The following is a 13,337-nucleotide window of genomic DNA, read 5'->3' as shown; positions in this document are numbered from 1 at the left end:
ATATGAAGAAATCTAGTACTTGGTATCATTGATCTTCGTCCTTCTCAGTGAGAAACTCCATTGAAACTTTAGAGCGTTCCGAGAATGGTTCTTGACTATTTTGAATCGAAAAGTATTGACGAAGCAGATGACGTCTTTCTTGTAACTCTCCAGTGTACCGATGGAAATATCATCTCTTCAAGCTTTCAGTGACAAAAAGGCTTGCACCATGGAGAAATCCAAACACCAGGTCTCTATGCTTCCAACAACAAACACACAAAGAACATGTAATAAAATACTAGACCCAAAACTTACAGTAGCATCCAGTGTACAAAATCATCTGCGAGACGAAACATCAGTACGAAAACCAGTAATGCCAAAACATGCACTTACTTACTGAATCAGTCTCTTTGCCGTGGAAGCCGGCGTTAGGGAAATTGAACATGATTCGGTGGAGTCTTCTGCCGTTAAGATGAGGATGTAATGTAAGTTATGTAACTCAATTTGGCTGCATCAACTGCATGTAAGAGGGAATCTTCACGTCTCTTCAAATTTCCAAGGTTTGAAAGGAAGAGATAATAATAATTTGGGTGAATCGGTGAGATTTCTGAAGTTCGTCATCTTTATCTATAGGATGTGAAAGTGGCAATTAAATGTCAGGTTGTGGGAGGGCTGAAGGGAATAGAATAATGAGAAAGCTTAATTACCACGTTTCAGTGGTGAGTGAAGACGTTACAAAAGTGATCTTAGAACGTCGGTGGGTGATAGAGGGCATCTCAGACGTCGAGGCTGGTGAGAGCTGAGGGCTTTAGGTGGGCTAATATTTTGAAGACAAAACCGTGAAGACTTAAGTTTTACCTTTACGATGTGCAAGGCCCATTCTGAGGTAGAGCCTTTTGACGAATATGTTCCCATTTGATGGCGTGTTGTAGCGTGGCCCATTTACCGACGATTTTTGCAAACGAAAACGTGAGTAAAGAGAAGACGCCACGTGTCAACAAAAACCCCATGGTATATGATGATGTGGAGGTCTAAGAAGAGAGAAAATTATCCTTTATTATTATAGATAGATAGATAGAAGATATTATTATTAATTATGATAAATTGATCAATTTATATTTTTATTAAAATAATATAATATTTTTGAAATATGTAATGCATTAATTTTGTTAATTTATTATTAAACTTATAATGTATCTACTAATATAATAGTGCAAACAAGCTCATTTATAACTGATGACTTGTACAATTCGTTAATAACTTTTAGAATTGCAATCACTTTTATGTTAGATTCATGCACTTGTATCTACAATTTATGTGTTTTAAACCAATCTTGTCTGAAATAAACGAGCTGGCCCTTCTCAAAATAACCGGGCAAGTACTCGGAATGTTTCCTATACTTGTAACCCGACTTGCCCCCTTCGAGTATTAAAAAAATTGTCTTGTACTTGTACTTCCTAATACCAAGTACTTGATTAAGCAAGTACCCATTCATATATGAGATACTTGCAAGTAACTTGATGTATTTGTTCTTGTTTACCTAAAGTAGTTTTTTTTTTGTATTTGAACATTTAAAATATAAATTCCATTTCAATGATTTTAAAATTAGATGATTGTCTTTATTTATAGCAAAAAAAAATTGCTTGATTTTTATGTTATGACCAATATGAGATAATATAGCGTACAATTTGACAAAAGAAAAAGGAAAATTATTTGATTCCACATGTTTGATATATTATATAAGTATTAAACTAGGTGAAATAACAATATAAATGTTATAAAATATTTTGAAAATTAAGTACCGGGGAAAAACGAGTCAAGTATCTAAAATAAATTTAAGACTTGTTATTTGGTTTAGACTTGCATGTAATCAAATTTCATAACTTGTTACTTGCCTTGCGTAAATATACAATATTTTTGAAGCATTTAACAAACCTGTCTTCATATCTAACCTATAATAAAAGGGTTATATGAGCATCAGGGAGTGTGTCCACGTAGGATAATTAAATCATCCAATCAGGAGGTTTCTCTATGACACGTCAGACACGCTATGACCAATTCTAATTTTCCCAAAATCTAATCTCGATCCCTTTCTCTTCGTCTTCTCCGTCTGCTATTTTAGATCGAAACCGACGGGATTTAATAAGAACAAAATCGTTGGGTGAGAAAACCATTATTGGGGGTAAATTTTATTCTTCGAGCAGTTTTCCTTCACTCAACCTCCCAAATTAAAAAAAAAAAAAATTATTGGCAACGCACAGGGACAAGAAGAGGTCAACAAATCTGCCTCAAAGATTTGAGAAAAAGGTCCATATAATGAGACAGCGACGATATACCGCTGACTAGAACGCCCCTTCTTCTAGAGGTGAAGGGATGCTGCAGCCACGGGCATGGAATTTGCGTTTTGTAAACTCGCCACCACCGATGATATTTACGTTTTCCAGGATCGAGGCAGAGGACGGTTCTCCAATAGCAATCGAGCTCCTCGATGCCGCCACAAACGCCCGAGTCACCTCTGACTTGCGGCTCGAGATCGTAGCGCTGAACGCTGATATCGCCGAGGAAAGCTTCACCACCGAGGAGTTTAACAGGAATATTCTCCGACCACGGGAAGGGAAACCACCATTGCTCGCCGGAGACCTGACCGTGACGCTTGAAGACGGGGTCGGAGTAGTCAGCGGCGACGTCACTTTCACAGAAAATTCGAGCTGGACGAGATGCAGGTTAGGTGCTAAAGTTAGACAACAAGGAGGAGTTGTGGAGGCCATAACTAGAGCGTTCGTGTGCAGAGATCGTCCAGGAGGAGAGTGTGAGTAAATTCATAGTTTAGAAGACTTTATTTTCACCCGCATTTGGTAAATCAATTTTGATTATGCAGCTTATTCTGATTCTAAGGTACATGACATGACCAAATACGGAGTTAAAGAATCATCTTCACCGGGCGGCGGCAATCAATAACGGAAGCAGATAGGACCCTCTACTTATGCAACATGGATGTAGCTCGGTGACTTAGAATATATATAATGTAGACGTCTAGGTCAATTTTTGGCATATTAATGTTGCATATTTACGGCACCGGGCGCCGGCAATCAACAACAAAATCATCTTCCACACCAGCTTGACCGTTAAGTGATGATGATTAGGAAAAATCCCGTTTTTGGCGTCTGGCGTTTGGAGGAAACGCAACTATATACGTTTTTCTTAATATGAATTTTATTCAAGATTTGTGATTAAAATCTTGAGATAGAAAACTCAAATTCTCTTTCTTAATAATTACAATTGTGGTGACCCGTGTGAATCCACTTACGGTTTTTTTTTCTGGATTTCTATTGGTTGTATGGAACTAATGAATCGTACACGTATCTCTACTATCATGATTTTTTTTTGATTTTTTTTTTGTTTTGGTGAAGTTTGATGCTTTGGTTGCAGCCCTTCCGTTATCAGACTGAGGTGAAGAAACTCAGTTGAAAAGAATTGCTGAACTCCTGGTAATATATGTCTCACTCACTGATAAGTTGAGCTCGATAAATAAATCATTGCATGTTCCCTTCTATGCTATTTTTCTTCAGGTGAAAAATGATGTTATTGGCCAAGAGTTCTCTAACGATTTACATCTATTCTGATCCAACTGCTGCGGAACGTTTGTACCGAAGAAAGATGTCATGTAGAAAAAGGTATGTTAAACAGTTTACTCTCTCCTTATATTCTAAACTAAAACCTCAGAATATAATTTTAGTTGTTTATCTTTGTTTTATTTCAGTCATCAGCTGGGCAAGCACAAGGTTTAACAACCACTCAGTTGAGACAGTAGGATCTCTTTCGTGTTGATCATACAAGGTCTGTTGCTAGGCTGAGATTTTTATATTTTTCTGTGAGAATAAATGAAGTATGAAAAAAAATTAACCAATCCCTAACACTTATAACAAACTTCACTATCTCCCTCTCTATTCGTTACCAACTCAAATCACTTTTACCATGTCATTGAAGCTTGCGATATAGAGCTAGAAGACAAAGCCAGAGAAGTAGCAGAGCTGAAAACAGAGAGGTAGAGCTAGAGAGAATTACGAGGCTGAAGCATGTAGAGGCAGACATATCCCCAGCTAAAAGTTAACGATGCAAAGCGGAGGCTGATTGGTCGATTATTAAGGACATGGACAATATTCAAACGCTGGATACAAAATTGTTTTCAGTATTTTATTTGCTAACGCCACCGTGAGTTTATTATTACCTCCATCACCTTATCTCTTAGAGTTACACAGATTTTTTTATTTCTTTCTCTAAAACAGAAGCTTATCATTCATTGTTCCTAATATTGACCACTCTCTTTTGTTTTTCTTTGTTTCAGGTATGTGCAGGTTGCAGAGTTTAAATGCCTACTCGGTGTTAAAGCTAATACCAAAGAATGAATACTATGACAAAACTCTCCAGCTTCCAAAAGAATTTGATGCTACAACCGCTTGGTGACAGTGCACCAGTGTTGGAAGGATCCTAGGTTAGTCTTAGATTCCATTATCTGTGCCTCTATTCATTGTCTCGAAAAATATGATATACTGGTTCTTCTTCTTAAGTTTTGTATCTAATTCTCTCATTGAGTATCACACTAAAGATCAGGTAAAACTTTGCTTGCTAGGTTTTTATATTCATTAGTGTCTTCTAACAATTTCCAATTTCCAACAAGACAAAAATTGATGATTTCTAGCATCTTTCTATCAGAAAGATTAATATGGTGTCCAGAACATCATTTAGATAGTAATCGTCTATACACTTAAGTCTATGTGGTTTTATTCCGAAATCAGTTGTAAGAAGATACTGTTGTGGTCGCTTCTTTTCAGAGTACTGTAGTAAAGGTGCTTCTTTTCATCGCTTAAAAATTATCATTATTTTTTAGATCTCTGTTCAGGGGAAGAGAAAGATTTGGCTCAGCAGATGCCGCCAACATATTTTTTTTATCCTTCTTTTCGCTTCGGTACTTCCACAACACATATTCTATAATTGTTAGTTTGTTTTTCTCTCCTCAGGTCTCATTCATCTTCTGTCTATTTGGAAATTAAACTTACTGAAGAAGTTGCAAGGGATAAGCAAAGTTGCTTCTTCTTCAGGAAACAAGTAAGCATCACCTCCTCTCTGAGAAATGTTCCATTGTTTCTTCGACTTTGGATCAATTTTCCGGAGGTTTTAACACTTTCACTGAAATTTTTTAAGGTTAGGTTGCAAGAAACACTGACACCAAAAAAGTCGCTTATTCTAGCTCTTCAGGAAGCTGAGAGAAATGGAAATAGCATATATATTATCTGCCTTATCCGTGAGTACACTTATGGCTTCCACTCACACTTTAATTAGTGTTCCAGAATTAGTTTGGGGCTTTATGTTAACTGCTATTGGTTACAGGTGTGGAGGATTCAGAGGACGAGGACCATACTTCTCAGGTAGGTTCTTACATTTCTACTTAACAATTTTCTTACCTTAGAGCTGAGAACCTTTTTTTTAACAATATGAACCTTTGTGCCCACGTATGTAAAAATAAATACTGTCCAACCCCTTCTTTTGTTTAGTCATGTGTTCTCCAAAGTACAAAATTGTGAAAAGACGTTCTCATTATCGAGGAGATACGTCATACATGTTCCATCTATCTATTATGCTTCCCTCTGGTATTAGTTGTTTTGTTTCCATGATCAGGTGGCTAAGCGTTGATGCTTTTTGATCAGGTGGCTAAGCATTGATGCTCACTGCAGGTTTCAACTGAATCACTTTGGTTTACTCCAAAAGAGAGGTATTAGCTTATAACTACTATACACTGTGCTCTTTGGTGTCTGAAGGAAAGAAATCTGCTCTCAGGTATATATTTAAATATATGCTTTCCGTTGCAATTTAAAATTGGATTCATATCGTTTTAAGCACACAACACATATGCTAATTTGAAGGTTCATCGCAATGGAACTCTATAATTCTGAGAGGTCCTCTATAGTTCCATCGTCAGGCTTCCCAAGTTTAATCTTTCTCCAAGGTATAAGTATTTTCACTATTATATTTTGAAATTCCACTCTCTTTTTATCTATGTAGTAGGCTATTGAAAACCCAATGTGATAAGAATCTCTCATTCTGAGAATTCAAAAAGTTTCCATATGGCGGAAGGGATGTAACACTTCTGAAGTCATTTGAGTTCCAAGACCTATAATCATGTGGTCAGTTTTTACCGTTTCAAGTTTCAACAGTGGTCACTCCACTTTGGGTCAGCTTGCATTCAGTTACATGCCAGTTAAGTTCAAGTTTCTTCGTGCAAGAGCGTGCACCCGAACATCACCTCTCAATTTAGCTATAGAGATTCTAAAATGGAGTGAGTAGAGAACAAACATATGCGTGATGTATACTCTATGTCCAGTACTTATCAAGTTCTTCTCAAATCAGTGTATTCACATTAAAAACAAGTCTAATGTAAATAGTCACCACTATCTGGAGTAGAGATTCTTACACATTGATCTTAATTGTTTGAGATTCAGTTTAGCGCATTCATTTCCTTTTTGAACTTGACCATTGAAGCTCTTCGCAACTAAACCATGACTTGAGCCCCTCTAACCATCGACTGTTCTCTTTTTTTTTGGTGACTAATCGACTGTTCTATAATGAACGCTGACATTAACATTTTAACAATCTGTGAAACAAAACAACTCATCCTTCATAAGTAATCCTGTTGAGCAGCATGCATCATGAACTAATAAAATGTTTTTTTTGTGCAACATTAGTTATCTACTTAATTAACTTCATTTGGTAACTAAATGTCTTTTTTAAAAAAAAAATCTCTCGCAAGTTATCATGTAAATACCATATGTTTTGAACCAAGTGTTGTCCAAGGTTGAGTCCTCACAAAAAGAGTACGAAATATGAGGAAACCATAAGAGAAGACAAACTAATACCACATTAAACAACAACATGTCAACGTTTTTCATTTATGTTCACAAAAAATTAAAAAAAGTTTAAAAATCACAAAAATGTATGAAGTTTAACAAAAACAATAAAAACTAAAGTTAATTAGAAGTAAGAAAAAAACTAATAATGACAGAAATTTTACGGAAATAAAAAATCAATGAAATTATATCGAATTAGAATGTGATATTAATTCAAAACAATAAATGTTTTTACTAAAAATGAAAATATGAAAATAATGGTTTTGGATCAAAATTTTGGACCGAAAATATATTCTAAATTCCCCTAAACAATTAAATAGATGCATTAATCCTTAATATTGTAATCAAGCATATAAGAAAAAACATTACGTTGGAACGTATATAAACATTACAAAAGATAAAAGATAGTATCTGTAAAATTAAATAGTATTTAGTGGTAAAAGTAAAATAAATTGAGAATATCTAGATTGTATTTTTACACTGATTTTAATCAATGAATAATATTTTAACTATAGTTAGATTGTCAAATATTATTCTGTTTATAATAAAAATATAATATATTAAATAATAATAATTTTGTAGAAGTTTTAGTTAATTTAACTCATACAACATTTTTTTTGCAAAAATTGTTTTAATTTTTTGTATGAAAATTGTCTTTTAAGTTAAAAAATACCATTTAGTTTATTTAAAACAATGAATATATAAATTAGGTATACTTATTATTAAACAAGTAATAAAAAGAGGATATAAGCTTTAGATAGAGTGTCCATATAGGCGAACATAATCGGCCAATGAGAAACTACTTTTTTGCCATGTCACCTCCTCTATTTGTTTTACAAAATGATCCTTTAATTTTTTATTTAAAAAATATAATCGAAATTATTTTTTTTGTGAAAATATATTATTTACATAAATATAATTATATTTTTTTTGTGAAAGTATACCACTTAGTAGGACAAATATGGTGGATATGGATGAATGGCATTTCACAAAAAAATGGAAAATACACGGTTAAATCAGACTACCAAGTAGAAATGATTTATCTAGACAGGAAAAAACCACCAGTACTTTATGGACCCACAATTAATTTATTGAAAGCTTTTTGCTGGAAAGTACGGTGCCCACCAAAGATAAAACATTTCTTGTGGCAATTAATTTCAGGGTGTATAGCAGTCAAGAAAAATCTCCGAGCGAGAGGTCTACAAGGGGATATATGTTGTGCTAGATGTGGAGCTTCCGAGGAATCGATAAACCATGTGTTTTTTGAATGTCCTCCAGTGCGTCAGATTTGGGCTCTATCAAAGATACCATCGAATCCAGCTATTTTTCCCACTACTGCTCTCTTCATAAATATGGATCATTTATTTTGGCGAATTTACCCAAAAATGGATGATCACCAGTTTGCATGGATATTATGGTATATTTGGGAAGGAATGAATAATAAGGTTTTCAGTAACCTAGATATTAATCCCATGGAAACGCTAAAATTGGCAAAAACAGAGTCAACGCTTTAGGCTGAAGCACATGTGTTGAACACACAAAGGGTAGCACGACCTGCAGAGGAAACAAACTTACCATCAATTCTAATAAAATGGTGTTTTGCATATGGTTTTTGGATAGAAAATGAAGTTTTTTCAGGCCAAGGGTGGTATAGTACACTAGAAGGTTTTGATGGTTTAATGGGGGCACATAATATAAGGGGTAGTTTATCTCCTCTTCACTCCGAGATTGAAGCTTTGCTTTGGGCAATGGAGTGTATGAGGAATTTATGTCAGTTTCGAGTTACGTTTGCAACGGATTGTTCTCAGTTGGTGAAGATGGTTTCAGAACCGGAGGAATAGCCCGTCTTTGCAAATTATTTGGAGGACATAAGGACTCTTCATGGAAGTTTTATCAGCTTAGAGATCATTCAAGTACCAAGAACGAAGAATTTAAGGGTGGATAGTCTAGCATGCAGTGCCAGGAAGCAATCGTCTTTCGTCGTTCACATGGATGCATAGTTACCAGTTTGGTTTACAGAGTCAGTTTGAATCCGTAAAAAAGGAAATTAATAATTATTGTAGATGCAACTATATTTTTATATGAATATGAAATCATTATTTTCGATTTCTGCATATTGTTTAATATTCATAATTTTATGTAGTATATAAATATAAAAATAATTGATCAAACATTATTACACTTTCTATATTTTAAAAAATTAGCTACCATTAGTTATTATTTGGAATATCATTTAGGTTATTTGGCAAGTGATAGCTAGTAAATATATTTATACTTATCTTTTATTTTAGATCTAGCTAAAATAATTTAAAATTATAAAAGTTTCGTTCATTATACTATGTAGTTTATAAATATAAAAAAAATTGATCAAACGTTAGTATTCTTTATATAATTTCAACAATTAGTTACCATAAATCATTATTTGTAATATAATTTAGATTATTTGGCAAGTGATATTAATTGGCTCTAGATTTATTTTTATTTTAAATCTAAACTAAAATAAATAAATTAAAAATTATCGACCAAGCAAATTATTAAAAAAAATCCTAAGACTTCACAAATTATCGACATGTAAGCAAAAGTCACTTAAGTGACTTCTCGTTTAATATATAAGAGAATTTTTATTTTTATAAATGTTTATAAACTCATATAAATAATTTAAAATTAAGATAAAATAATTTTGTAAGCCATGATAGATAATTTTATAAATGTTTTATTTTTTTATAAATGACTTATAAGACATATATAAACATTAATAATTATTATAATTTTTTATATACAAATATAATGTTTATATAAGAATACGAAATCGTTATATCTATATATTTCTATAAATTGCGTTCTGCTAATTATTTTATGTAGTATATAAATATCAAAAGAATTAATCAAACATTATTACACTTTCTATAATTTTGACAATTAGTTACCATAAAATATTATTTTTAATATCATTTAGACTATTTGGTAAGTGATATTAATTATTTTAGACTTGCTTTTTATTTTAGATCTAATTAAAATAATTAAAAATTAAATATCCTTCTACCAATCAAATTATAATAATTTTTCTTAAATTTTCTCTATAATTGATACCTAAGAAAAATTCATTTAAAAGGTTTCTCATTTAATATGTAGGAGGATAATAATTAAACCCTCAGTACATTTCAAGCATTTCAAACGAATAGAATATTAGAATGTATTGGATTCATATGCATGTATGTTCTCTTATGAAGAGGTCTAAGTCACTTAGTTTAAATCTTCTTTGGGTAATAGACAGTTCCTAATGAAATTTAAAAATGTGACCTCTAAAGTCCTAGTAGATGACCCAAAATTTTGACCAACTCATCGTTGGTACATTTTAAAAAATGGTTTACTACTAAATTATGCTTCATATATAAAAAGAAAACATCAACCACCTTCGTACACTAATATCACACACAAACTTCAGTTCAGGCCTGGACTTAAAAAGACAGCTAAGATAAATTCACGTCTTTCCACTTACATTATTAAATATTACATAAGCCGCAAAAGATAAGTTTAAACGGTGCATCTTATGGGATACCGATGATGGGGAAGAAGGGAAGATAATAGCTCGTGGGAGCCAGCCCCCACTCCGGAGGAACAGGCAAATCAACGGTCTTGGACGAACTGAAAGATCTGAGGCTTCTTGGACATGATTTCAAGAAGATCAACTTCGAAGAGAGACCATACTTGTCACCTTCGAGCTTCACAATCTTCGACATAATGTTCTTTTTGGATGCATAAAGTTGCTTGAAGCTACCTTGGAGCTCCGCTTCGCAATCCGATTTGACTCTCGAGGGAAGTTCCGACATAAACTCGCCCTTCTTGTCGGTTGAGACGGTGAAACGCGTCTTGGAGTGGCTACAACTAACGCTGATCATGATTCCTGAAAAGAAGATATAAAAGTCTAGTCACTAATTGAATGACAAGAAGAGTGTTCACTATAACAATGTCTCCTGTCACTTGAGTTCTATTTCCTTTTGTGCTATAGTACAAGTTAAACATTAAGAACACAAACTAAAAAATGTCTAATAGTTTAGGGTTAGTAGTAAATTGACCTGAATAATCGTAATCACTGGGACAGTCGTAACAAGAGACTTTTCCCTCGACTAGCGAAACCGAGACCACGAGGGAAGGTGAGATCAAAGCGGCCGTGAGAAGGAACAAAGCTAGGAAACTTAACTGCATAGCCATTGGAGAAGGGATAGATCTCTTGAGGAACACATTATCAAGAAAGATGTGTATATATATAAAGTAATAGAGATATTTTTACGATACAAGGACTATCACAAGTTTTACAGATGCTTCATTACTGAATGGGACCCAAAAAACGAGCACGGTAGTCGGTTTGGCGTTAAATGAATGTGTATCTAAAATCTTATCCCCCTGACATTAGATTTAAATTTAATATAGCTGATTGATTTGCAAAGTGGGATCTGAGTTTTTTGATATTAGATTTAGATTTAATATAGCTGGTTGATATACAAAGTGGGATCTGAAATTTTGGGAGTTATAAACATTTTTCAAAAACCACAGCAAAAAATAAATTCTATAATTTGGAAGTCTATATTTATGTATATAACTTCCAAAAAATTTGGAGGTCAAAGGCAATGTTTCATCCTCGATTTGAAAAACTGATCTATATGGCTGGCTAATCACTAGAGATGCGCGAAATGGTCTGAAGTCGTGGCATTTTATATTATCCGGCCAGTAGATCAGAGAACTTAATGAACTCTTTGTTTTGTAGATTTCTAGTTTGTAATCACAAATCTATCTTATATTTGTTATATTGTGATGAAAATTTACAAGAATAGCAAATTGAATTTGTGAAAGAAAAAAACGGTTGTACCAGATCTGAGAAATCACAAAGGAAGTTAAAGACAAGGTTAGCTCAGTCATTTTCTATATTTAACCCAAAAAGATAAAAATAAAAAGGAGCCATCTTCCTTCGGATCCGGGTGTAGAGATTATTAGCTTAGATTACTTAGGTTAGAAGTTATCTTGACCTAGGTCTATTACTGAAAGTAAAGATACACACGATTTAACGAGTTCCCGGTCCTCGGCGCGGTACGTCTCATGGGAGAACTTCTTCTCCCAAAATCCACTAGATCAAAGAGTCTCTAGCTACACCAAATCAGTGTGCTAGATAGTTTACACAAGTAACAATCAATCCTCACAAGAGAATACAACAAGGCCCCTTAGATCAATTAGACTTAGACCTAAGCTTATTGATCTTGTATTGTTGCCTCCTACTCTTGCACTTTAATATGATTACTTGTTGTTGCTGCTGCTTGATTTCCTTAAGCGTTAACCTAATCAGCATACTAACATCTCATATATATATGTTGTGTATGTGATCAGGTGTTGCTGCTGGAGTGAGCCTACGACTTGCCTTGGCCCATGGGAATGTGGAAAGTCCAAAACCTTCACAAATCTCCACCGGTTTTGACTTTATCATTTTTGACTTCACAAAGTCCAAACCTTCACAAGACTTCATTTTGTCTTGAGCCCAAATCTGGCCCATTGGTAAACCCGACACCCCACCTCCTTGTCTCTTTGTTTTCTTCGAGAAAGTGAAAGAACCAGTGTCTCATCTCTCTCTCATCTCTCTCTCTCGGACCTTCTCCGCCGATACGGATTCGGTCTCGTCGTGAGGGATCGTCGGTTGCTTCGCCTCGCAACCATCGCTCCATGAATGTAGATCTCGTCAGCTCCACCGCGATGGCGTCGCATCTTCTCCTCTCCATTCTTCCCTCGAAGTCTCTTCGCCGAGCGGCGACTTACTTCACTGACGATGGCTCACCCCATCGTGACTCCATCATCTTTCTTTCCTAATATCCCCAGGTACATCTCATCTCTCCTTTTCATGAGCGATTAGGATCATCTGTTAGGGATACTAAACGAGTCTTGTAGGTCTTGAGCTAACCCGTTGATTCTTTTCCTTTGCATGTCGTCTCAGATGGCTCGCAGCTCTGTCTCTAGACGCGATTGAGAATCTGACATGTCGGTGAGCTCTTTCCTGAGCTCAATCATCACGCTCCACCTCCTTTTTAGATAAAGTAACCTCCTTTCTTAGCGAACCTTTCTAATATGCTTTTCACTTGTCGATCTGACTCTTCTGTTATGTTTCAGGAGCCGGTTTAGCTCGATGACGAGCTCACATAGTTTCAGGCTTGAAACCCTTCATTGATCAGACCTTTGATTCAGCTCCCTGAGCTGTTATCATATTATCCTGTTCCGCTGGTAAGTCTTTCAACACATACTCGTGTGTTCAGATAACGTTCTCGAGTTTGTTACTCACAACTGTATGTTGTGGCTTGATGTAGGTTCACTGGCTCGTAGGTGTTTGTGATTGGTTGTTGAAACCTTTCCGGACCCAAATGCTTGGTTCTGACAGCTCATGAAGCGTTGTCTGTGTCTCTGTTCCTCTTAACTAGG

The 13,337-nt window shown here is 34.8% G+C and overlaps 1 protein-coding gene and 1 long non-coding RNA gene across 6 annotated transcripts; one reads left to right on the top strand and one right to left on the bottom strand.

Annotated features, from left to right (window-relative positions):
• The first annotated feature begins 2,018 nt into the window (after positions 1 to 2,018).
• LOC111205172 lies at positions 2,019 to 6,475 on the top strand. Of its 5 annotated transcripts, XR_007322385.1 has the most exons (12): positions 2,020 to 2,788; positions 2,858 to 3,467; positions 3,549 to 3,653; positions 3,740 to 3,816; positions 3,967 to 4,191; positions 4,325 to 4,471; positions 4,998 to 5,085; positions 5,182 to 5,281; positions 5,368 to 5,405; positions 5,685 to 5,814; positions 5,901 to 5,983; positions 6,095 to 6,475. It is a non-coding gene; the product is annotated as an uncharacterized LOC111205172 (long non-coding RNA). The 5 variants fall into 5 exon arrangements; XR_007322383.1 differs by having other exon boundaries at positions 2,019 to 2,788; positions 5,656 to 5,814; positions 5,901 to 6,475; XR_007322384.1 differs by having other exon boundaries at positions 5,712 to 5,814; positions 5,901 to 6,475.
• Positions 6,476 to 10,247: 3,772 nt separating this feature from the next.
• Positions 10,248 to 11,162, bottom strand: LOC106396952. Its single transcript, XM_013837461.3, has 2 exons — positions 10,958 to 11,162; positions 10,248 to 10,785 (listed from the first exon to the last, which is right to left on the bottom strand). The coding sequence occupies exons 1-2, from the start codon at positions 11,091 to 11,093 to the stop codon at positions 10,430 to 10,432; spliced, it is 492 nt and encodes a 163-aa protein (XP_013692915.2). The 5' UTR covers positions 11,094 to 11,162; the 3' UTR covers positions 10,248 to 10,429.
• Between the last annotated feature and the right edge of the window lie 2,175 nt (positions 11,163 to 13,337).

This window comes from Brassica napus, chromosome C4 (genome assembly GCF_020379485.1).
Source record: "Brassica napus cultivar Da-Ae chromosome C4, Da-Ae, whole genome shotgun sequence".
Taxonomy (NCBI): domain Eukaryota; kingdom Viridiplantae; phylum Streptophyta; class Magnoliopsida; order Brassicales; family Brassicaceae; genus Brassica; species Brassica napus.
This window is presented reverse-complemented; position numbering and strand designations above follow the sequence as displayed.